Below are 26,657 nucleotides of genomic sequence, written 5' to 3' on the forward strand. Positions count from 1 at the left end.
TCGAGGGGAAAGATTTTTTTCGTTGCCGCCTGGAAGGTTAATATAAGACCAACTCCTTGTCAAGCCTTTGAGGGTAATTCAACTGACACTGATGAGAATCAATGTTCCTTTGAATGCATTACTTGGCAGAAACCGGCCTTTTGTCCCTTAAACTCAGCCAGCGAAAAATGATGCCCTTCGAACAATGGGGGAAGAGGTGAAAATATAGAGAGCAAGATGGGGAGAGAGAGCCAGGCTGGGCCTTATTCCCTCACGCTCAGGCAAATGGATTCCCAGCACTTTATACATTAATCAATCAATATCTCTCACTGTACATCGGCGGCGTGGCCGAGTTATGAATGACCTTTCAGCAGAGAGGGGACAGTAACGTGCACAGGACTGGCCATAGCTTAGCCATTACACATGGCTACACCTTCCCCAGGCTCGAGGCCATGAAAAATACACTAAATATGACAAGGTTAGTCACTGTTCACTTTTGCACATGGTGGGGTGGAGGCGAGGGGGGGGGGGGGGGGGGGGGGGGCACCAGGGCCTAGATTCCGTTTTTCTGAGGAAAATTGTCCTGGCACCTTATACATTATTTGTGAGGGGGAAATAAAATGAAACGAGGCCTTTAACTTTATGCACCAAGACACCGTTTTCTTTGTTTATTTCCATTCCCATAATGCCCTGCTTCTGCCATCCTCTTCGGTGGGCAGGAGTGGTATTCCGCCATTGCCAAGGACACAGATCGAGGTCCTGTTGAGCAGATTTCATAAGTGCTAAGTGCACTCTTCGGTAGCAACGCTCGAGTGCTAATTTAAAGATTGTTCCTATCTTTAGATGAAAGAAGGCTAGAACACCAGTTGTACTTGGGCGACACCAGCTGGGGGGGGGGGGGGGGGGGGGGGGGAGCCGCACTCTGAAAGCCTGATGGTCGCGGGATGCCAGGACTAACCCGGCGTGGCACATGCTGGCTCTGCATACCGGTCCCTGGAGTGAGAGCCTCCACAGTCCCCTCCAGAAAACTACCGGTTACTGCACAGCTATTACTGCTCAGCTCCGGGATCGGGGGGGGGGCATCATGACACCCCCAGAAACACTCTACCCTGCATCCGAAGGCTTTAGCAAGTTCAGTCCTTCCACTGTGTTCATGAAGAAGACTCATGCAATCCTCAGTGCACTTCGGAGCTGAACTCAGGGATCAGTCATGGTAGGCCCGTGCAGAGCGGCCCTTTTTGGAGGACGATCGTACTGGTGATCGTCGCTCGGAGCAAACGGTGCCAGTTTTGCCATAATAAGCACTCTCACCAGACAGATCCCAACCCGAGAGGAGGAACGCGGGGGGCTAATAACGGATGGGGCGCCGGAGCATGGAGGAATCTGCCTTATTTCCCCCCCCCCCCGTCCTTTATTTTAATGGCAGGGAATAAGGGAGGGTTTGAGATGCAGGGGGGGGGGGTGGAGGGGGGTTATGTGAATGGGAGGTTCCGAAAGTCTTTTTTTTTTTGCTGCCCCCTTCCTGGAACGCGCTGGAGCGTGGAAGTGAAGTGTGCAGGCAGAGTGGAACGGACAGGGCCTGAGTGCAGGAGAGCACAGGGAGGAAGAGGCGAAGCCACAGCACAAATTAATGCCATTGTGGGGCCCGGCACAATGGGCCAGCCAACTGACCACGAGGGCCCCCCACAAAGGAGACATCGCTCTCTCTCTCCCCAACCCAATTATGTTTCATCGCCCTGCTTTGCATGACAAAAAAAAAATAGACTCCCACCCCCCACCCCCAATCTCCTCCTTCCATAATATGCCCCAATGACACAGGCAGCTCGGAAGCTAGACAAGTCCCGGATTAAAGTCCCCCCCCCCGCCTGATTGACAGTGACCCGAACACAGACACACACACACACACACACACACACACACACACACACGCCTCAATAACACCCCCCACCCAACTCCCAAAACTGCCGTTCCAACTGTTCCTTAAAGTTCATTACCAATTTATTTATTTTCGAAAAATATTAAAAGTAAAACTTATCCCCCCCCCAATATGAAGCATCATGATCTGCATTCAAATTACAGCGGTCATGTCGCCAGGACCGAAGGTGACATGGCTAATTATTTTGGGGCATCCGCATGCGGCCCCATGGTGAGCCGGTCCGGTGGGTACTTGGGGGGGGGGGGGGGGGGCAAGCTAGTGATTTAAGGAGTGTTAATAGCCATCGACTGGAGCGCCGGCACTCAGCCTAACCCTCTCCCCCGGCTCATAAAGACACGGAGCGCGGTGACACTAACCTGGATGCTAATTTCACGCTGCAGTCCGGTCGAGGCAGCCTTCTGACATGCCATTAGTGCCTGCTCTTATATTCTAATGAGCAGGGGAAGGAGAGCCGTCTGCCCTGAAGCCGGTGGAGCCCATCGTGGGGGGGAACAGAGCCCCAGTTATGCCGACGGCACTGAAAGGCCGGTGTGACGATGGGCTGGCAGGTACCGGGCAGCACAGACAGCTTCTGCCTTAGTCGCTCCCCTTTGGTTGAGGAATTCATCCCATAGAAAGCCCCAAACAGCTGGGGGTGAGAGTGACTGCTGCGACTCTTCACCCCCACCAGCAGGGGGTGCTAGAGCTGAGTGAGGCTGTTCTCCCACATGGCGGGTGGGAGGTTATGGGTGGTGGAGAACCTGGCAGACATGCTAGAGGGCAGGCTCCGCCCCTTCAACAAGCAGGTTGACAGAACAGACTCCAAACCCGGCCTCCCCCACATGCTTACTGGGGAGTGTGAAAATTGACCTTTTGCCTGCTCTCTAAACAGTGGATTATTCATCTTAATGTTTCACATTGGTCAGGGTGGGTTTTTCTGCTGCTTTATGGCATTCTTCCTACCCCCACACCGTACCCCCGCCCCACATGTGTAAAATTCATTAAAATGCCACGCCGAGAAGCCCAGAGGACAGCAGCCAGGCTAAATCGTGAAGCCTCGCTTGGCGCCAAACACGGACTGGTCAGGGGGCATTAGCGGCGGCCATTTTATAGGCAACGCGTGAAAGGAGGATGAGACCAGGCCTTACGGGGTGGAGGGGGGTGGGGGGGGGTTACCTCTGTTTGCCCTGTAATGTTTCTTTACCGCCCTGACCTCCATCCTGACCTCTGACCCCTAGTACTTTATCACAGGCCTGAATGCTCCACTGCAGCAGCGAGAGATCAGCAGCAATGCAGTACAATACACATAATTTAAAAATAAAAACTGCAACAAGCATCTACGTCCCTAAGTAATGAGAAGAAATCCTCCCCCCGTACCTATTGGCTCGCACCACAAGCCGAGGAAACACTGTGCTAAGAGGAGGAGCCATCTTCTCCCTCTGCGAGCACCGTCTCCCCATGAGCTAGTGCAGACTTCTGGGGGATAAACAAGAGTGCGGGGAATCCAGGCCAAAGCCGTGAATGAAACCTCAGTGACAGGGAGGCAGGCTGGCTCAGACAAAGGGACTTTGTCAGGATACTGCGCCCACCAAAATAGGAGGGCAGCCATAAATCTAGCCCGGTCAAACAGCAGGAATGTCCCAGTTTGTCAAAAATAAATACCATCTTGTCTGGGACGGACGCTGTCAGAATCTCCACATCTGGTCAAACAGAGTCCGCCTTTAATCCCAGGAAAAAGCTGGGGTTCTGGCACGACGGCCCCCCAGCCCTCGTCTCTTTGCGCTACCCACAATTCCTAGGCTTCTCACTCCTGGCCGTAATCCACCACTGTTCCTCTGGCTTGTGTAGACAGGTGAATCCGTCCGAAGCGCCTCTGTTCTGAGACACACAGAGTCAAGGGTTTAAGATGGCTGACAAAGCCAGCAGTGCATGATGGGAGTGGAGCTCAGCTGGGGCATGGAAGCCAGCACCCAGTGCCTCTGCGAACCCCAGAGATGTCCCCAAAGGGACCTCAATCCGATGTCCCTGTAAATGCTGGAATACTGCTTCGACCCACCAATGAGAGGACAGCAGAAGTAGAGGATTAAGGGTAAGGAAATAAAGCAAACTTGGCCGAATTGCAAATTCTTCAGGCCTCACTGGCACTAGCCACTAGGGTCACCCCTACCCAGAGGATGACAGGAGCGGGTCGGGAGGAGTCAATCTGTATACCCGACGTCCGGTTTCCCGTTTCACACAGGTGGGGGCAGTAGCCACTCCATCCATGATTCCAATCTGTGTGCAACGGCATCACAAACTGCTGTTAAAAAATAAAACTGCCCCCGCCCCCCGACCACACTTTCATCCTCTAGCTTTTCATTTAATCTCTTCTTTTCAACTAACTGAGCTCTCCTTTTTTCTCTGTCTCGCTCGCCTCTTTTTTTTTTTTTTTTTTTTTAACGCACCAAGTGGGGCAAGCGCGCTGGAGGAAGAGGGCATATTTCGCTGAAACGGAATATGCAGATTAGCTCGGGTTTGCGTGTGAACTCACCCCGAGCAACACATCATGGCGTTTTGATCCCTGCTCTCTCTCTGGAGGGAAGAGGCCTTATTAAGAACGAAAAACTTCCCATCTGGATTCAAAGTTCTCAGATGCACACACCCCCCCCACAGCCCCACACTCCCTCTCTCTGCCAATAGCTAATTTGCACTGCCTTGATTCCAACAGCAAACTAACTCGCAGTCTGGCTTCCATGGCGGATCGGCGACAAAAGCAGCAATGAGGGGGAGCTTAGGGATTCTCTCAGCTCCGCTTCCCGGAACACCTGACAGACACGGACGGGACGGATCGATAGTAAATATATCAGAAACATACTTGAGATCATAATGCGCCGCTTGGTGGCCGTCCAAGTCAGCTGTGAGGAGCTTACGTAAGAGGAAAGCTCGTGCACGGGAGGGCAAGGCGGCACTGGCAAGCTGATGCAATGCTCCGCCCATTACCCAGAATGCCCCTCCACTACCCGCCACCGCCTCCCTTTGTGGCAGGCCAAACCCGTCATAGCAATTCCAAACGGCATGTTGGCACAAGTCACCACGGTGGTACAGCTGGCGTTCGTACATTCTCACTGTCTGACAGACATCCCGCTAAGGTGACAGACCTGCAGTTACCTGGGATGGGGGGGGGGGGCATATTACCCGACACACCTCAGAATTTGTTAGCCTAAATGCTAAAGCATCCTCCGGTGAGCCCACAGGACCTAAAATCATAACCCTCTCCACACCCTTCGCCAGAGAGTCCCAGAAGTGCCGTCAGAGGAAAAAAAACGAAAGTCCGTAACCACAGTGACAGCGGGGGAGTTGAGGTCCCTCAAGCAGCGCGATTGGCGGGATGACCGCAGCAGCACCGCTGAGACTCGGAGTGGCCTGTCAAAGCCGGACTTCTTTCCAACTCTAAACACTTCCTGACTCAAGGAGCAAATCCGTGGTTTGGGGACCCAATTACAGGCAGAGGCGGCGTATCACTGACCTCGCCGGCTGACGGACAGATCGTCTTCTGCATTGTTACCCCCCCTGCCCCCGACGCTCAGGTGGCGCATCCGAGCTCCTGGACGTTCTCTGGACCGCGGGCTTGGCACGGAGCGCCGGGCTCTTGTCTCATTCTGGAAGCTGCCGGCATGGCCGCGGGCCTATTTATAGAACTCATTAGCACGTTCGCTAGGTACAAACGAGACGGCTCTCTGCTGACGGACCGTCTGTCTTTTGTATCAGCTTTCCGGAGAGCGTCCCATCACGGGCAGGATGCGAAAACCAATATGGATCGTGTTCACTGCGCCGCGCCGGACGGCACTGCGCAAAGGGCCCGAAATAACAGGTTGGAAAAATATCCTTGTGACACAAAGGAGCCAGAAAAGGTCTCTGTCACCCATTGGTGTGTGTGTGTGTGTGTGTGTGTGTGTGTGTGTACAGCATAGCCAACCCCACACTGACACCCCCTCGCCAATTTTGATCCAGAACAGTTAAGCAGCCCACCTGCCCTTTACTGGACTGTCGTGTGGTTTAGGCCCAGAAATACCAGCAGGTCTTGGCAAAAAACAGGCATTGCCAGTGCCCGTACCCCCCCCCCCCCCAAGCCCCTACACTCTGAGAAATCCAAAGCCAAAACATGCCCCTGGGCCTGACACGAAACAAAACGGCCTGGAATAGCAAGATGCATCTCCGGCCAGTCGAACGAGCCACGATGAAACGGGGCCGGAATTCATGCCACACGTGTCTATAAGCCAGGCGAGTCTGAGGCTGCAGTGGTGATGGGGGGGGGGGGGGGGGGGGGGCGGGTCAAAGTCTCGGAAACATGCGTGACTGAAAAAATCCATAAAGCCGTCATCTGGGATTTTTAATAAAAGGCTGTTTTTCAATATTCCAAAATGAAAGATATTTGGGTAATTAATTCCCATTACTCTCCCCGGCTGAGGACGACGACTGCTGCTGCACTGCACTGCACTGCACTGCACTGCACTGCACTGCACTGCACTGCACTGCCTGCTGCTCCCACCACACGCGAATTGGACAATTTCCTCTTTTCCGGCCGCCACCCCATGGACGGCAGCCTCAGGTCAGGTGAGCCGTAAACAGATGCACGTTTGCTTGGGTCATGAGAAAACCCTGCGGTGTCACTCTTTAGTGAAATGCACAAAAACGTTGGGATCCCCCCCTCTTGGGCTGGTGGGGGGGTTTGACACGGGGCGCCCCCAGGCCAGGGAGCCGAGGTTCACGATACACAAACTATGGCATTTGCCACGTTTTGACTTTACACTGCTGCTTAGCCAGCCTGGAAGATGGCAGCATTCCTCTCAAATTCCTTTACCCTGAACTCGTCCTTCCCTGGCATACGAGCCTGCCCACTTAGGGCAATGCCCCCTCCCCATAACCCAGCCCCACCCCACCTGACACAAACACAGCCGGGCCTCGTTTGCCACGTTACATAAACAAGCACCTTCGCCCTCAAAATCCAAGACCGCAAGGCAGGCCAAGCAGAGGTCACAGCCACAACGTGGCCCGAACGCCACAATCAAGGGACTGGATCGTATTCAATGCATGTGTTCTTACAAGAGCTTTAGAGTACAAATAGAGCAGGTCAGCTCACACTTAAAGCCTAAACTTCCTGTTTGTTGGTTTGTTGTTGGTTTGACCTACCTGCCATGCACAGGACACCATTCGCTGCGCCTTTCCAAGAAGGACACGCCCCTTTGGTGACACGCCCGTCATGGGTCACATGGTGCCCTTTCACGCTGCCCCGATTTCCCACACAGTCTCTCACGGAAAGACAGCTACGGGTGACGTACCGGGTGCTCAGCTCAGAACCAGGGGGGCTGGTGGTGTAAGTGGCTGGACGGGGGTCTACGCGAAGGGGGGTGAATGGGGGAGGATGGGGGGGGGGGGGGTGAGCGATGGCTACACATGTGGCATGTGCCACCCCTCAACTGCCACCCACCCCCGCAAACAAGAACCCAGCATCTCAAAGTATCACTTTAAAGATAAACAGCAAACAGCACCAAAACACAGCTTCTGCACTGTCAAATTACAGCATTTTCAGGGACAAACACCCGGTCCAGTTATAGAGGCTCTGGATTCAAGAGCTGTGCTGGTCAGGTCCACTCAAAGAAAGCAAACTTGACATTTTTACATGATCTTGCTCCCCCCTCAACCCCAAAGAAAAAAAGGCAGCCTGAACAGGTCAATGGGGCTGTACCAGTCGATGTCGATGCTGGGGTGGGGGTCAGCTCAGGATCTGTGGGGCAGTCCGGCAGGACGGGAAGCAGCAGAGCGCTGTATCTCGGCCGTCCCAATATGTACCCCCCTGGAAAGGGTTAAGTAAGACAAATGGAGAGCGAGCTAAAGGCCAGCGTGCTTGAGCAGCATATTTTCAGCGGGGGCAGGAATCAAAACAATGCGCTCATTTTTTTTCCCCACTGCCTCCATTTTAATTGGATGGGAAATTCATCTCTGTCATCTTATTGGTCCCCAGGCGTGATGGGGGGCGAAGGGCAGAGGACAAGGGGTGTGGTCACGTGGTTCCCAGCCCTGCCCATTTGAAATTAGCCTGACTTCTGTGTGTGTCGATGTTGCTTCTAATATGTAAGCGCATTTATTAAAAGCAGTGGCAGCAGTCAAACTGAGGATTTATATGGAGAAAAGCTAAGTGTGTTTACAGAACATACAGACCAAAGTTCAGATCTTTAGGAAAGCTAAAACTATGAGACATTTTGCCAACGGAGGTTTTTCCCTAAGGCGTGACATGTCTGGGAGGAAGACTCTGGGAAGAGTTCTGCAATGGGATTCCATGTCATCCTGTCCTGAGGACGACACGCGGGTCAGGCTTGCTATGTAAAAGCAATGTGTGAAAGTCTTTATATTATGCATTTTTCATTAAATAGCTTCAGAATTACTTCTACTGTCTGCAGGACTCATCTGTGGGACACAGAACATTCGGCACATTATTATCATACTCTTTACAATGCAGGCAGTACTCAAGTGACGTAACAATCTTTTCCACGAAACCTTACATAAGCCAAAAACCCTTACATAATTTTACACAAGTCGGATTTAACTTCCCATACCATTCAAAACACCCTATGGCGAAAAACACACAAGCCTAAAATATACTAACAATACATACTAAAGCAGCATTTCCAAACCCGGTGACCCCCCCCCAGACAGTCCACTGTCTGTCAGGAAACTGGGAAGGAGCAAAAACCTGGACTATCTGGGGGGCCCCCAGGACCAGGTTGGGAGACGCTGTACTAAAGAACACATGCCAAATAAACAAAGGGATGAAGTGCAGATTTACCTACGGCAGCACGTAACCATTTTGAATTAGCGCTTCCATAAATTCTAGGTATCTTGGATATTTTTTGCATAAGTCTGGATTTGATGCAAGTCAAGAGCTGAATATGAATGATTTTTTTTTACTAATAATCATCCTTAAACTAGCATCACTGCTAGCAAAACTAGCAGCGAATATGTATAAAGATAACGGCAGTAGGGGTGAAAAGGGTCTTCCCTTTGATGAAGAAATGCTGATGAGATCCGTCCTGCATAAACACAAAGGCAGGCCTCTTCCTGCACGGCCCCTCTTTTCATTTCCCTTAACGGATGGTGGCCTTTATTGGCGACCCCTGGGTTCAGACCCCCAGGACCGTCTAGGGTCCCCGGGGCGAGTGCGGCCTGCCACCCAGCTCCTGTCAGGGCTCTGGGGAGTGGCGCGGGGAATTACCGCCTAGCTGACCCAGAAATCCAGGCCAGTTCTGTTTTAACAAGAGCAGGAACCTTTTACCACTCGAGCGACTGTGCCTTGACCACAAGAAAGAACTCGGGGCCCCGGCACCACTCAGAGGGAGGAAATTAAATATTACAGCGGCAGGGAATGGTTCAGCTGCACAGCTGCATATGCCTGCGTGTGTGTGTGTGTGTGTGTGTGTGCCTGAGCAAGAACTTTAATCACTTTTGGAGACGGCTAGATCTGAAACGCGGTGTGTGTAGGTGTGTGTGTGCATAGGAGTGTGTGCATGTGTGTAAATGGAGGACAGGGAAAGGAGGGGCAGAGGAATGGCAGCGTTTGTTATTGCTGATGAAGAGGTATGCACATTACCAGGGTAATGCAATCAAGATGCTTGGAGGGGATGGAAAAGACTGATCCTTTGTTACACACTTCATTTCACTTAACGGACCTTTTAAAAAATATATAACAGGAGAAAGAGAGAAAAATCGAGAAAGGAGGGGAAAAAAGCTTTTCGGAAATGAGGAGACACTTGTTTTCAAGGGGCTTTTGGTCTACATCCAGTCTGAGGTGGTGGGGGGGGGGGGATGTCCGTACACCTATCCATCAGGCCCTCAGCTCTGAAACAAAGCCGGTGGCGTTTCGTAAACAGAGCGTCACAGGCGATTAACGCGACGGCACTTCTTAAAGCCGCAGTGCTCCATGCCGTCGGTGCGGAACGGAAAGCCGGCCAATTGTGGGCAGGCACACGACTGCGCCTTTAAATGCGCCCTTTCTGTGTCCTCTGGGTGCTCATCTCACACCCCCTTCTCCAGCGATCGCAGCCCATCCAGGAATAGATTGCTTAATTTCTGCCGAGAGGTGCGTGTCAACCCGCAACAAGAACAGGAAGTGACATCATAGCTGACATGAAGGCAGCAAGGGCAATGACATCCGGGGCAGAAGTACACAGTGTCATGCCAGACAAGGAGAATGTAGGAAACACTAACCCTTCCCAGTCTTTTGGTGAAGAAGCTATTTAATTATTTTTTGAAAATTTTTTTTGGGGGAGGGTGAAGAGGCAGGGCTAAATAAAGAAATCCCCACACAGAAAAAACAGGAGGCAGGACTACAAGACTTGTTTGCCAGCCTCATGGCAGCGCCCCCCTCCATCCCCCCGCCCTTCCCCCACCCTTTTAACCTAAGTGGGCCGCCCTCCTGCCTCAGCATGCACACTTGTCCACTGCACTATAGTCATTAACATATTTGGAGTGCAGCGAGCAGAACGCTTAATTGTCCTTAATTGCTGCGCTAAATACATTCTCTAATGATTGGCCTCAGATCTGTGACTGGCTTCTGCGTAATTTCCCAGCAGCGGGCTTCATTATCCCAGCCTCCTTGGGACAAAGCGCATTTAGAGGAGGGCCGCTTTTTACATAACGCCGTCCCCGCGTGCCTGCGTGCGTGCGTGGGCAGGGCCGCACAATGGAGCCCCTTTGTCAGGGCGCTGGGACGGAGAGTGGGGAGGGCAGGAGTCGAGGCAATTAGAAATCCGAAACCAGCGCAGAGAAAAAGTGTTAATTGACCGCAGCTTACTTTTTTATTTTATTTTCTTAAACAAACAGCCGGCCCCTCTCTTTGTTTGCCCCGTGTTGTTGTTCTATTGCTGTTGTTCGGACGGCAAACGAATGTGACTTTTAATGGGCATGCAACCAATACAGTGTTCCGCAATTAATCAAGGCCTGCTGGGACGTGCAGCTGCTCTCAGCCAATCACAGAGGTCCCACATTCATATTTAATCACTATTTTTATTTAAAGTGCCTATGCAGAGTGTTACTCTTTATACATTCTGACAGCTGGATACATAACTGCAGCACGCTTAAGTGAAGTACAGTGGTTAGGGACTCGAACTCAAACCCTGCCGGGTCACAAAGCTCCTAACCCACAACCCTACCTGCTGCATCTCTCATGCCTAATAGGGATGTTTGAGTGCACATTAACTGCTGTGCTGGCAACATTTACACAAGAGGGACAGCATGAATGACATTTATGGAATGCACATATTAAAAAGCAGGAGACCATTCTAGGAGCTTCTAATTTACAGTGTTACTGCTCAAATGAAGGACGAGTATGTGCCTCAGATACAGCAGGATGGGGGGGGGAGGGGGGAATCCTGCCATTTTTACATTTACCCACCTGTGTGTGACTCATCCCGTAAGAAGGACACATATAGCGGAAGAAACATTGTTGCATAATGGGAAATCAGAAGGATATGGGCTAATTCAGCAGAGGGATGAACACTGACAGACGGAGGTGGGGGGGTCGGTGTTATGGTGGAAGGTTTCTAGCATGAGAAGGTCCAAAAGGGACACACACAGGGAGCAGCCCGGATTCGATCCCCCTCCTTACCGGTGTCAGCAGAGGGGCACTTGCGGATGGTAAATATGGTGCCCAGCTCCTCCTCTTCCTCGGGCAGGCCCTTTTGCAGCCGCTGCAGCTTGCGCAGATTCTCGCAGCGCTGGTGCTTCATGGAGCGGACATGCTGGATGAGGTTCAGCTTTGCCCTGGTGGAGTAGCTGCACAGCGTGCAGTGGTAATAGGTGGCCTCGCCCTCTACGGTACTCTCATGCTGCTGTAGGTGCTGGGGGGGGGAGGCATGGGTTACAGTTAAGTGACAGGAGCTGGCAAGGTATAGCAAACCAGTAACCAATCACAGATTAAAAGATAAGGTTCTGACCAATCATGTTTGAGTCTTTGGGCTAGCCCAGTGTTTCTCAACCCAGTCCTCAAGAGCAGAGAATACCTTCTACAGGTGTACTAGGAGCTGGGAGCGAGCAAAAACTATCTGGGGGGTCCCCGAGAATTCCCAAGGCCCCAGGCTGAGGATTTGGGGCGGGGTCACACACTAGGACCATGGCGCGCCGGAAGGGAGCTGGAATTGATTCCCGGACTTGCAAGAGTGCGCCTGTCTGAGCAGGAAGCGCCGGACATTTGCCCGTTTCATGCATGAATGCTAAATATTGATCCGGGGAGTGGAGATCCAATTGTCTCCTTCACTGTGAGGGAGCAGGTGAGAGGATCCCTCCGGGGGCCTGGACGATGGGCCTATCTGGGGCTCAAGCCCTCACTGGCCGTCTCGAGCACACAGCGCCTGCTACAGGGCAACCCATTCCCCTGCTCTGACAAAACGGACCAGCATATCCGACACACACACACACACACACACAGAGGATACACACATGATGGATCCATTTAGTCGTGATAAAAGTACTTATGTTCACTCCGCCTTTCTGGGGACTCAGGAACATGGTGATTTAAGCATGTTTAAAAACGAGCCTTGCGGACATTCGGGTATTAAAATGTAAACTGCCCCTGCTCTCTCAGTCTTTAATGGCCTCTGTATTTACAGCACCCCTCCCTGTCCTGAATAAGGGCTGCTTTCATGAACGTGAACGCAAATCTGTGAATCGAAAAGACCCCCCCCCCCCCATCTACCCATGATGCTTTGGGCCACAGAGTCCTGCAAGTCACTGGGAAAAAAAAGCGAACAATGCTTGTAACCACACAGCACATAAAGGCCATCGGGAAAAATAAACTGGCAATTTCTTCTCTGCTGGCCGTTAACAGTCAAGGAACCAAAACAGACATGGGAGGTGACAGGTTCTAGAAGAGAAAAAGAAAAAAAAATCTGTCTTTCTGTTCCTGTCCTAAACATGCATTTTCTCCAATCAAGAGGCTCTTTATCTTGCAGGCAGACCACCCCCGCTCGGCGACAGAGGTCGAGAGAAACAAATGGATTCATTAAGAGAAGCTTGAACCGGCCGCCCTCCGGTGCACAGAGCTGGCATGCACACCCAACACACTCCGAGGGCCCTGAACTCTAAGAACCGCTGCCATGCTGCATTTGTAGCCAAATCAAATGTACATCAGTTGTCGACGATAGGGGAAAGCTCAGAGGAACTAGCTCCATCTCCATTCCTGCCTTCCCATGTTTAATTTTCTGGTAAAGCTGCTGCAGGGTGCCATGGACAATCGCGCTCCCTTTCCTGCGATATTGCATTTCTCATTTCCGCGCTGCAAACACCTTCCCTGTACATTAGGGTTCTGCTTCCAAGATCAGGACCAATGTGTGGGTGTCTATGTGTGTGGTTGCTCTTGCACACCCCTCCGTTCGCCCCAATGGCATTATAAGATGCTTTTAAGGCGTGGCCCTTCAATGTGTGTTTAGTGAAGATTCTAACTGGATGAATCACAAATGCTCTTCCTCCTCCTCCCAATCCACCGACTAAAACGCCAGTGAGATGTATTGTCACGGCACATGAAACATCACAGGCTTCTCAGCCAGGACACCCAGGATCCATGTTCAGTCGTCAGGAATCCCATTTCTCCTACGGTGTTGCCCAGGTAAAGTTTATCGTAAAATTAGTACCGAAAGACACTGAGACCATCATGAAAGTGACCACAGCACCTGACCTAAACTTCAAAGGCTGCCCGGGATGGGTAAAGACCCAAAATAGTCATAGGAATTTCAGAACTTCCCATAAAACAGTGGGATTCAAGAAGGGGTAAATCTGAGATGGCCAGCCTTTGACAGGAACATACATCACGGCCAACCCAACCACACGATCTGCCTCTGACCTGGTTCGAGTGGGCAGGTCAAGTCTCCCGAACCCCCCGCCTCAGCCACTGCAGGGATGCCGCGACACAACCTCTCACAGCTTAGAACAAATGTGAGATTTCAGACTCAGCTACGGGGAATCGGGAGGGGATGTGGGTGGGATATAAAAGCCTTAAATAGCAGATAGGATCCCATTACATACCTTAGATAAAGTCACGGATCACAAAAGACCATGATCTCAGAGCCTGGACTACGATGACGCAATGATATTTTTTCACCAAAAAAATAAAATAAAATTTGCTCTCTTGTCAGATATGAGGGGGGGGGGGGGGGGGGGGGAACGGAGGCAGCCCACAACAGCTGCCTGACTCTCCTGTGATCCTGAAACTCCGCTGCTGATAAATCGTCTCAGATTGGCGCGCAGGAATCCGGCCGCCTAATGCAAACGGCATGGCGGCTGTCGGGAGGAGCTTCTCTGGGCCCGAGCGGCTCTAGAACCTTCCACAGGTCTCCCTGGGGTTTCAGCCTTTTCAGGGGATCCGCTGGGATGCCACCCTGACTGGATTAGCAAGGAGAGTATTCACATAATGTGGGAAGTCCAGAGGATATGCCACATGCCAGCGATGTGATGTCACCAGCCTGCCCCTGGCATCTGTGACGCGCTGGGTGCTGAGCTACACCCAGAGGTGAGGAGAGAGGGGGATGGCTTGGCCGGTGGCCAGGCTCCTGAATACAGGCTACAGGCTGTTCCCTCAAGACCTATTGTCAAAGGTAGAACTTTCAGGTCCAGCAAGTAAAAACCCAGACCAAGCAGTTGAGTACTGTGACTCTTTATACTCAACTGGTTGGCTGAAACAAAACCTTGGTCTGGATTTGTACCTCTCTGGACTTAAAATTTCCACCTCTGCCTATTCTGCATCAACGCTCAAGAAAAAAAGAAAACAACCCGACTACACAAGCTAAACATCCAAGCCGTGTCCTTATCCGACAGGTAAATAATTATACCATTCAGGCACAGTGATGAGGAAAAGCTAATCCAGAAACTACATTAACTGGAGAAGGGGCTGAGCTCATATGTTGCTGTGTCCCATTTTATGCGGTCTTGCTTCTCACAAGAGAGGATAGTGCCCGAACAGGCCAGCCAGGAAAGCGTCGGACATGCGATCACCACCACAGCCACCTTCCTCACCCTGGGCTCTAACACCCGCGGGCACACGCCATCCACTGAGGCCACCTATTAGGATTCTGGTCCTGGTGCGCAGCTGCCCCTCCTGCATGCTTCCCACGGCTGGGGGGGGGGGGAGGGTAAGACCCCCAATCTGTGGGGATTCACCCAGCCTCGCGTCACTCGTGCTGGGACAGCTGCCAGGCTGGGGGGTGCTCCCACACATTTGTCTTGCCAGTGCATTGTGAGACGAAGACACTCAATTATTTATACATGTGGGATTACTGTTAGAACACACGCCTTCTCTGGGGTGCTTTTCTGGGTAATTAAAAAAAAAAAAAGAAAGAAATTACCAAGTTCAATAGGAGCGGGTGATTTTGGGAGTAGGATGGGGAGCAGGTCACGCACCCTCTCAGCAGAGCCTCTTGTTAAAGACACGTGCGTACGAAACAGAGTGGGGAACCCTGAGGCTGTGAGACCCACAGGGCAGATTTAGGTCAAAACCTAATACCCAGCCACCCCTGCAGGGGGCGATTTTTGAGCAAATTGCCAGTGGAGGTTCAATTCACGATACCGCAAATATAATAAAGAAAAGATTAATTCATAACAGAGCACAAGGACTCACTCTATGATGCAACGTGTGTTGCAGCTCTATTTGAACAACCAAGGGTGTATATAAGGGCAGAGCCACGGGCACCAGAACCCAGATGAAAGCGGGTTGTTCCCCATATTGTCCCTCCCCTGTCACTAATTCAAAACATACAATTGGTTAATGATGAGGCTGGTCCCTCTGTATAAATTATGGTTGCTCTAATGCCTGCCCCCCCACCCCCACCACCTTAAAAAACCCCCGAATTGTTCCTGGGAATAACACAATAACCAATGCACGGCCTTGTGGGTAGACCGGAGGCCTGGGCCACAAGCAGTGCATCAAGCCAAGTGGGGACTGTGGCGTGGGGGGCGGGGGCATTTATGTGCATGTGCGTGCGTGTGAGATGGGGGCGAGGGGGTTAACAGCGCCAGCCATGATTAATACGCCGACTGAAAATTAAATTCGCAGCAAGAACACGACCAAAAAGCCATTAATCCCTGATGGGGCCATCTAAGCCCCCCTCGGCATGGCCAGAGAGCCCCGACGTGATGGCAGAGGGTGGGGGGAGGAGCTTCAGGAAATGGTAAACGCCCCACCCCCATGACCACTCCCTGAGGGAGTCCCGAAAACTGCCCTGCCCTCCGCTCCCCTCCTCTCCAGTCCCCCGCTCTACAGGATTTTTGAATATTTCACCAGGAACATACACACATTCCACTCTGGGTTGGGAAATGAGGTTGAAAAAATTTTTTTTATTTTTTTTTCCTCTAAAATTTACAAAGCAACGGCTGGCCGCTGAGTGGGGGCTGCAGGCTCTGGCAGGTGGGAAAACGCTTAATTTGCCCGCCCCCTCACCATGGTACACTCGCCGGCTAATTAGGCACACTGATCAAGGCGCCATGCCAATGTAAATATTTAACAGGTTCTTTAACACGGGGCCGATAATGGCGCGGGCATTCCAAAAGACGGCCACGGTGGGGGCCTCTTCTTAAAATGCTAATGGGCCAGGCTTTGGGAGCGGACCTGTAGGCGCTCATTTGCATATTACATTAACAGCATCAGACGGTTTGAGCTGGGCCAATAAAGCTCGGCCTCTCTGGGCTGCTCCTCCGTATTTTGTTTGTAATATTTTTTTCCCTATAATTATTTGCCTTCGTAATTTCCTTTTGTTGCAAAGCCAGCTTGTGCTTCGGAGGCCTTAAACTCAGACAAGTTCATTTTAGATAAATTCTTGCTGGCACTACATTGGAGGCGGTGTGAGGCTCAGCGGTTGATGCTGTGGCTATGATCAGAAGGTTACCGGTTCAAATCCCGGGGTAGCCAGAGTGATGTCACCATTGGGCCCTTGTTTGAATGCAAACATTATTTAACATTATTTTGGATAAAATCATCGACTAAGTAAAATGTTTCATGCTGTTTTTATGGACGCAGGTGGTACCTTCAACAAACGATGGATTTCAGTCCCTCGTCCCAGAGAAACATATATTAGAAAGGCTTCCTTTTTCTGAGACCGCCAACCCACATTCACATCCCCACCCCACCCCCAAATCTCTAGTCACACTCCCCCCACCCACCTAGCCCCCCCCCCTCCGCATGCCATCCCCTCTTATGACATCAGCCAGCCCAGATCGCCTCATTAGCAACAGAAAAACTTTGCTTCCAATGAAGCGCTCATTGATCAGCGCAATCGAAAGCAGATCGATAACCTAAACCCTCATCATTCCAACAACGGCGTAATTACAGCTGAGATATGATCGTCATCAAAGACAGAAGGCCAGCTAATTGGGACCCATCGCTTTGTACCTTAAAAGGCCCAGTCCAGCAGAGCGATGAGATGACCACCCTGGATCAGTGTCGCCACCCACAGGGGACATGAAGAGGGCAGTACAACCTCCAGCACACCGACATGCGGATCCCCGCCAACGTGAATTACATAAGCGGGTCATAGGGTCACTTTGAGCACCTTTTATATCCTGACGACTCTCAATTTTAATTTATTAATGTTTTGGAGCGGTGCCCGCCGGCACCGTGTTCAAGGCTGACCTTGCAGTCGTGGATATTCTGGAAATAGTCATAGGAGCTGTTATGCCGTGCTGGAGGATGGCAAGGAGCATTCGGGTCAGGTGACCGTTGGTGCAGGGGGGGTCAAACACCACCCCAGGAGCAGTGACTCACAGGGATGCTTCCCACAGAGGGAAATTCGTCTCGGATTCCCGAAGCTCTCCACTGACGGTGCAGGAGCGGGATGAGGCCGAAGGGGGGCCGGGATTGGTAATGGCACCGTGTGAGGTATGAACGGAATTCATACCAGCCAACCACCTGCTCCTCACCCCCCTTAAACCCCCCCCACCCAAAGAGCCAGAGGCGCCATGCTTGTAAAGTAACCACAGTCCCTTTGAGTGTTCCTTGTATTTACAAATGGAGAAACGTCAAGAATCAAAGCAGTTACCACATGACATGGGTCCCATTAAACAGTCAGCGCACTGAAAATTTACCGGTGATTCAGATCTGGGGGGGGTGCTAGGGGGTGCCTGTTTTTAGCTACAGTTTCTGAGGACTTGCCTAAAACCAAATAGGGCAGCTCACCTGCCCGCTAACAGGCCAATTACCTGGGGACATACTCCGCCCCTCTACCCCTCGCCAGCCAATCAGCTTCCTGGACATGCACAGGCAGGTCTCTCAAATGAGGAGCACACCACCCGGCCAAGTACTTCCTCCCCATCATTTCATTGCCTATCACAGAACTCTTGTTTTTCTCTCTTTTCCCTTTAATTCAGGTACTTCTTGTTGCCCCCGCCCCCCCCCTTGGCGTTTCTGTTCGACCCAATCTCACCTCAGTTTTTATTTCGCCCTCATCAGCACAGGACTAAAAATACATGATAAATGGAATGCGATATTTTAAAGTCTTATCTCTTATCTGCTCTTATGCGGAAATAATAGGGTAGTTAATCCTACAGATCTCCCCTCGAATTGATTAATCAGCACATGCGGACAATCAAATAAATAATTAATATTTTCTTGCCCGCAAAGTCAGAGACTTACTGTGCAACCAGCGGGAAATAATTCATTAACCCCAAAGTGACAGGCGTGCTGGCGGATGCAGAGGGTGTCCTGCACATGCTCACCAAACACCCTGACGCACTAACCGGACTGTGAATCTGCACACATAAAAAACCACAAGAAACATCCGTGCGGTGCACTTATGTCCACCAGGGGTCCCTAACATTGGCTTGTATTTAGAGATGTCTATCAATAATCACGGGCCCAGACAACAAACAAAATCAGGATGGATGATTCATTACTCTGTCATCACAATCCATTCATCGGTGACCAAAAGAAAAAGATGACAACTGAATTGAGAAATGTCAATTTTGGATTTGCCAGAGGGTGGAGGGGAGCAGTGGTGGAAATGTCAGGTACAGAAAGTTAAATCCAGACCCAGGATATTACTTTAACCAACCAACTGAGCATAAAAAGTCACAGTCAGAGAGTACAGTCACAGAGTACTCAGCTAGCTGGTTGCAACGAAATCTTGGCCTGGATTTTTACTCTCTGGACCTGAAATTCACAGGGTTTTCCCCCCCATCTAATATCTACCCTCTGTCTCTTGGACGAGTCAAATGCCTACCCTGTAGTATTTAGGAGAAAGCAAGCAGTCACCCCTCTTCTGGAGAGGGGTGGAGGCTTGGGGAGGCAAACCCTCCTAAGCAACTCTACCAGGATTTGGTGTTGACCAGCTGGCCCAGTTGAAACAGCTGCACAATTCTCAGTGCTCGCTAGGAAGCAAAGACCCTGCTTTACATGCCAGTGTGGCAGACGGGGGGGGGGGGGGGGGGGGGGGGGGGAGATCACTCGTCAGCATGTGGCCCCCGGTCGTTATTTTGGATATACGCTGCTGTAGCATCATTAAGAGCGCCTGCAGAGGCGATCTTTAAATAGGTGCGAGTCAGCCACTAAATACTCAATGTATTTGCCAATTATGCCGCGGGTGATATATCGGCTGGACTGAAATAGGCACGAGGCAGGCGCTGAGGGCAGTGTTGCAAGAGCAGCAGCTTCCTGCCACGCTCACCTAAATCCTGCCTCAATGCTAAATTAGCTGTACTAATATTTATAAACCTGAAGGGCGGGTTAAAATAACAATGTGGTCATTTGCCACCCCCACCCCCCCACATCACTCTGAGAGCCTGCCTCGAACCCTCCGTGCCCCTCCTATTGGCACAGATATCAGAAGGAGCCCCCTGTTGGAGAGTTGGTGTTCTGTCCCAAAATGGCCGCCACACGTCAAGCAATACAGCCGACAGCAATGATCCATTCCATGGTCAACCAGATTCAACATGACAGTAACTGACCGCGAGGTTAACGTATAATGACTTATTATGTGCATATTCCTTACTTATAACACCTCCAGAGAAAACGTCAAGTTTAAATAAGCTGTTAAAATTGAGATATAAATATGTATTGACACAATAGGTGCTAATGGGCCAAGACTGGGTCACTGGGGCAGGCTCTCTGTTCCCTGGTGTCACAGTGACAGGAGTGTGTGTTTATTTAATTAAATGTCTGTTTATGCATGTTAGGGATACTGGGGGGAGGCTGAAACCTGATTATGATTTTATCATTTAAAATCCCACCCTAGGTGTCAATCGAAGAATGAACTCTTTAAAAATGCTCTTTCTGTGAGAGAAAATCCAACCAGGAAAGAGCGCATGTCCATATTTAAGGAGCCGCTCACCCACAACGGCACTCGATACCCTTCAGCTCGATACGCATCGCCTGTTCCCCCATTTCCAGCCTGCGGCCTGTTTCCGCCGGAGGCCCAGACAATGGGATGGTCCCAAATTCATTCCCTAATCCATACACGTTAATTGCTCCCCTCAGCCCTGACCTCTGACCCCCATCAGCTTCTAATATACAGCATTTCTATCAAGTTGGGAACTAGGTAAATATTCTTCTAATGACCTGGGGGGGGGGGGTGAATCCCTCCCATTCCTGTCTCCAGACGACATGGTCCATAGACCCAAACCCCAGAGATCTGCATGACGCCCCCACTCACGTAGGTCCCCCTGCTTGTTCTGGCACTAAATCTGTACACCTGTACCCATGAGCTTCCCAGCTATACAACAATCCAGTCATAATATATATTTTAAAGCTCCTCAGATCTTGAATTATTTGTTAGCAGTTACACATAGACTGGAGGGTGTAGACACCTCTGTATATATTCCATAGATTATTGAGCAAGAATGGAAGAACAGGTCTTTGAGGAAGTCAATCCTAGATAAAGCCTATGGAGCAGCAACTGTATTAAACTTCTTTCCCTGAAGGAGGCAAAGCAAGTAGGGTAACCAAGAGTGTGCCAGGAGGGGGGGGGGGTGATTGGCGGCTAATGGCTTTCCGCGTCCCATCTTAACTGGGGATCTGTGGTATCTGAAGGCAGGTGACTGAGGTAATTCCAGGAAGCGGGGGCCAGAGACGGAAGATGTTTACACCCACGACCCACTGACCGGGGGACATGCAGGTGAGCGAAAACACCGAAACGAGGACAGGCACGGAAAGGGTTCCCCTAAATGGACCGGCCATTTACATTTTTAATAAACTCGAACTCAGTCCTTTGGAAAAGGTGTAGGGTTTAATTTTACTGTGAGATATGTTTACTGCTTTTTTGCTGTGAAAGCCTGCATTTCCCCCCCCAACACTGTCTACCTAGCCAGGCAGGGAAAACGAGCACAGCGCCTCCTATCTGAGAGCACGACAATGACCGAAGGTGAGTCCTCACAAATTAGAGTGTTGAGCCTGTGCCGGATTCCAGTCATTCCTCGCCGCCTTTCCGTTGAGATCCAGACATCCTGATGAACTGGGGAGTGGAGAAAGATGGCCCAAGAATAAGGGGTGGGGGTGGGGGAGATTAAACGACAGGCCCCATTCCGTCTTAAAAAATGTGGAGAAAAGATGAGTGTTAAAAACTGCAATCAGCAGGGGAGCAGAGTGCAAATAGCAGCTCTTGTGAACATCGTGAGATTTTGGGGTGATTTCATGTTCAGGGGGATTTTCTGTAATTCAGATCTTAATCCTCCTGGTGCCCCAACTCCATCAGATATCCCGCTTGATATATATATGTGTGTAAACCTGATCTGATGTGACTGGGCCAGATTTGCATATTAAAATGAAGTGCCAATAAAGAATAAAAACATCGTAAAGGAATTCCAGCTCGTACATTGTCATCTTTCTAGGACAAAGGCCATTGCCGCGGAGACCAGCAGATGTAACGGGATACTAATTGAGGCTTGAGGGTAAAATCTCGAGAACATCAGTCCGAATACGAATTGGGAGCCATTTCATATGAAGTGGTAGTCAAATCTTTCCCCTAATTTATTTGCAAAATGACGTTAGCGAGCGCTACATTAGACACTAGAACTGTACCCGGGATTGCAAAGGTAAAATTTATTTTTAACAAATGCAGTCTTTCTTTTTAGTGGGTATTTTTATGTAAGGGTAATTTAAATATCCATTTGCATACTAGATGTGCAAGCTACTCTCATAGCCAAAGCATAATGACATACAGAGGACTCATTTTTTATACAGTAGCCGAAACCATCCTTATGGTTTAAATTATTCCAACAAGACTTTTCCAACCATACAAGTATAAATTAAGGAAATTCCTAAGCAGTGACACAGATAGCCTCTTCGAGGGAATGCTCTAAACTTGACTCTTTTCCACACGTCTTAATTTTAGGGCTTTGGATACATGGGAGATTTTTTCCAGCGGTGTCCTGAGGCCCCCGCAGGATCAGCAGCGCACTCTCCAGCGAGAGAGGCGGCGGATGGCCGGCAGCATGGGAGAAACTGGGGGAAAGTGGGGGAGAAACTCAGGTAGCGCGTCTTACTACCAAGGACGGCCATGCTAAGGGCATCTCATACAACACAATGTACAGAACCGCCTGCCTACATCATCTGGCCCATCATCAGTCAGAGACACACACCTGTCAGCTTCGCAGAAATGAGGGGAGGAGGGGGACAGAGCCAAAGTCTCCTCGTCACATCTGCAGTGGTGACGCGGTCAGAAAGATGGATTATATAAATAGTTTCCAGACTCCAGAAACAGAGCTAAGGATGCAGGACAAGCAGAGGGAACTGCCAGCCATCACAGCGGGACGAGGGTGAACGTGACCTCGCACAGTAAGGTACCCCCTCCCAGCTCTGTGGATCAGGAGGCAGCAGGAGAAGATGAGAAAAGAGACATTTTTTGAAAAATCTGTCAGCTGAATATTTGCTTTACTTCCCTGCCTTTCCGGACCAGCTCCTTTAATTACCTGAGGGGGTCATGACTGCCTTCACCTCCTAAATCAACACCCCGTTGACTCTTTCTATTATTTTTTTTTTTTATCTCACTCGGGCAAAAAAGTGCTGTGATGAGAAACCAAGGTGCAAAATCTTGCTCCCCCCCCCCATCAATATAAACCACATGACACAAAGACTGGACCACTTAATTACAAAGGATTGAAATCTTCAGACTACATCTGGGGGAAACATCACAACCACAACCCCTGTCCAAAAAAAAAAAAAAAAAAAAAAAACACAGGCTGATTTACTAGTCTCAGTCCTCGCCCTTGGACCAGAGCAGATGGTAATACTAATAAGATACTTTGATGGCCTCTCTTCGCTGTGTGGAGGGACACGTCTGAAATGTTTACTTCCGGAAAATAGCTGCACCCCACCCCCCCCCATTTACACAGGCCTCAACTCACCCCGGCCATCTGATCACTGCTTACCCCCTCCCTCCAACTGCAAAATCTGTTATTTTCTTGCCTGAATTACATTTTCTATAGTGATACGATATTCTTCTGCTTACAAGGCCATTTTAATAAATTATCTGGCATACACCGTGGCTGCACGTTTGCGAGGAGAGCAAAGTCCCAATTATTACACAGGTTCACACCCCATTTGCTCGCCTGAATTTATTCTTCCCAAGACCCTCTTTAAGCAGCCCAAACCCAAACAGAAAGAGGAGTCCCTCAGTGCCCACCTCCGCCTTTCTCCCCTTCTGCTCCTCCGTGTCCTGAAATAGACCGCCCAGTCCCGCTGTAATGTCCTGAACAGAGAGGGGGATGAAGTGCCGGCGAGCTAAGGCTGTTAATCCGGCAGCGCGCAGCTAATCTGGCCGCCGAGGAGCTGTCGCGCTCGGTCAGTCACATGTGGGCCGCGGCGTCTCAGAGCGACCCGCGAGGAGGCATCTAAGCCTGACCATCAAGCCTCCAGACTGGGAGAAGGGCGGCAGCGAGACAGGAGCTAGCTAGCTCACTCGTAGGCTAGGCCAAGGATTTAAGCTCCTTATCAGTGGAACGCGCACCAAGCAGGCAGAGCAGACAGACACGTCCGTAATACTGAAGTTAGCAGGCCGGACCCAGCCGCGTTGAGATAAAACACTGATTAGCTGACACAGAGACACTTCTCTGGACTACGCGAGTAAAGCTCGTGTTCAAATATATAACTGGGCCATGTCCAGCTCCCCTCTTGTGGTGCTAAAAATCTCCTTTTTGTTTCTGAGCCCCTGCTGACTGGAGACAAGGGCTAAAAAAACACCTTTTGGCTGCCCTCAAAACAAGGCCCCGCGTTTATTTTTCACAAGGTGTCCCATGACCTACAGATTTACCAGCCTGTGAATACTTCGCTCAAACATAAACAGAAGACGAAAGGGATGAATACAGAGAAAGAGAGAGGGAAAGAAGGGGGGGGGGGTTCGTCACTGAGAGAAGCCTGGTCCAGGTAGGCTGTTTAGTTTTAAGCCTTGTTGGTTGAAGCTATTAAACCTTTAAGCTAAACTGAACACAAGACCACCCACCAGTGCCATTCGCGTGCTGCATAGCCTTGTGCGTGACAGATATTTGTCCTGTTTATTAATCTGGGAGTTAGAAAAGGTTCCTGGCAGTACAGGGTGGAGAGAGTGAATGTGAAGTGGAGAGTGAGAGAAATGGGGGGGGCATACCAACATGCTGCCCATGGGAGCATCTGAGAAAGACCCTGCCCCCCCTCACCCCGAAACGCTCGACCCTGCCACCCCCACCCCACTGCGGCTGCTGGTTTCTGCTGATCAGACAGTAAATAATAGGATCAGCAGCTTCCCAGCTTTAGTGCCAAAAGCTCTCTCTCCCGGCCTGTCCCCTTCAGCACCAATGCCTCCGTCAGAAGAACGTTCAAAGGAGCGACAGAGGACCAATGAGCTCGCAGACGCATCCTGCCCAACCAAGGCCTAGTCATCCTCACTGCAGTGGGTGGGGGGCAGGTTTAACGGGGGTGGCCCAAAACACGTTCGCTGGCACGTGGTGAAGGCGGCAGCAAACCCCGAGACCACCATGACACACGGGCAGTACTAGAGTGGCACTCTAAATGCGGTTGGGCGAATGTGGCGGCGGCGGCCGGAGGAGGGGGGGGGGGGCGCAGAACGGCAGCCCCGGCAAGGCCGCGGCAGGGCCTGATTAGCACGGGAGTACCAGTAAATCAGAGCTCAGCTCTTCCAGGAATCAGAGCAACCTTTTTCCCACTGAGCACTATTACTGCGCAATTGCAGGCTAGCCACGCTAATTAGCAGAGTATCTCTGTCTGAACAAGAGTCCCTCTTAGACACACCCCCCACCCCCCCAACCCAATCACTCACTGTCGAGGCTGATGGTTGTTAGGTGTGTTTAGGGAGGGTGTGTGTGCGTGCATGTTTGTGTGTGTGCGTGCATGTAAGCTTGCGTGTGTGCATGCGTGTGTGTGTGTGCGTGCAAGCAGCTACCTCAACGCCACCGATCGGCTCGAGAGCAGCGAGGCCGTTAAACACTTCCCGATGTCGACCCCCACGTTACTCTTCGTTGTTATTTAATAATAACAACAACAAGTCACAGACCTGGAAGGCCCGACACTTATTTTCTACGGTTATCGTCTTACCTATACATCAAATCCCAGCCTACAGGAGTGGCCATTATCGTTATGGCCGTAATGGACGAGCACACGTCGATAACGTCTCGCGCTACACCGCTTGCCACGGAAGCCACAGACACATTATGCTGCTTTTTTATGCTGGAAAGTCGATCCATGTTCACGGCGTGGGTGTTGGGGGACTCCAGTTAAGAAACGAGGGGGGGGGGGGGGGGGGGCTTAAAACTGACTGAAAACAGAGGCTGAGCCTGGGACGAAGCGTTCACTATTCCGGCTCTGTTCGCCAGCGCTGGACACGGATTGGGATGGGCAGTGCGGGGGGGGTCCTGGGTAAAGATTCCCCGTGCGATAGTGACGGCACTTTCCTCCCCGCTCTGCCCCAGCCGAGCTGCATCTGGAGTGGATTTTGTGTGAGCAGACGCTGAGGAACATGATTACATTCAGTTAACTGCACTCTAAACTGATTATGCATGTGCCAAGCTAATGGACTACATTTGCAAGAGGAAAAATAACATCCAATCAATCTCAATTACTGCAGACCGCACCGGCCCCCGAGACAAACCGAGACAAAGGAGGTAGCCGGCAGACCGGGCTGCCGCTCCGCTTCCCCCATACCCAGGGCCTGGGAACGAGGGCCCCAACCTGGTCGGGCCTCCGATCGGAGCGGCCAGCTCTCGCCAACATGGACAAACTCACATGGGGCTTTTTCCTGGTGTTGAAACGGGACGCCCGATAAACATTTGCGTGGCGCCTGATCGGTCTCCATGACGACCACGCGGCCATCCCAAAAGCGAGAAGCCACGCTGGTTGGCACCCATGTGGAACCCTAGGAGCACTTCGCTGCCAGCGCCGCCTCCCGGCAAATACAGCACCAGAGGCAGGTGCCCTACGCGGCTGCCTGTGCCACCTAATCGGTCAACGCTCCCTGGTGAGAGCACACCATGGTGGCTCGGTGGCTACTTGGATTATGGGGATGGACAAGGGGACAGGTCCCTTCTTGCCATGGTGGTCCCAGTGACCCTGGACACAGAGCCACTTCTTTGTGAGGGCTGTCGGAACATTCCAATAGGCGGGGGGATATTTTTAGCAAACCCTAATATGGGTCGCATACCACAGACTCTCAAATTATCCCATCCAGCTTAGCCCTCAGTTTAAACCTTCCTTTTTAATTCCAGTAATTACAGGCTCCAATTTATACGGAGCCGCTCGTACACAAAGGGCCTGTTTAATGCGAACCAGTCC

At 51.1% G+C, this 26,657-nt stretch overlaps 1 protein-coding gene across 1 annotated transcript in view; it reads right to left on the bottom strand.

Annotated features, from left to right (window-relative positions):
- zfhx3b (zinc finger homeobox 3b) overlaps positions 1-26,657 on the bottom strand; it is a 127,902-nt gene that overhangs the window by 48,754 nt on the left and 52,491 nt on the right. The window contains 1 exon segment of the mRNA XM_049029980.1: positions 11,535-11,766. Coding sequence (XP_048885937.1) covers positions 11,535-11,766 — 232 coding nt within the window.

Source organism: Brienomyrus brachyistius, chromosome 11 (genome assembly GCF_023856365.1).
Source record: "Brienomyrus brachyistius isolate T26 chromosome 11, BBRACH_0.4, whole genome shotgun sequence".
In the NCBI taxonomy this organism is placed as follows: domain Eukaryota; kingdom Metazoa; phylum Chordata; class Actinopteri; order Osteoglossiformes; family Mormyridae; genus Brienomyrus; species Brienomyrus brachyistius.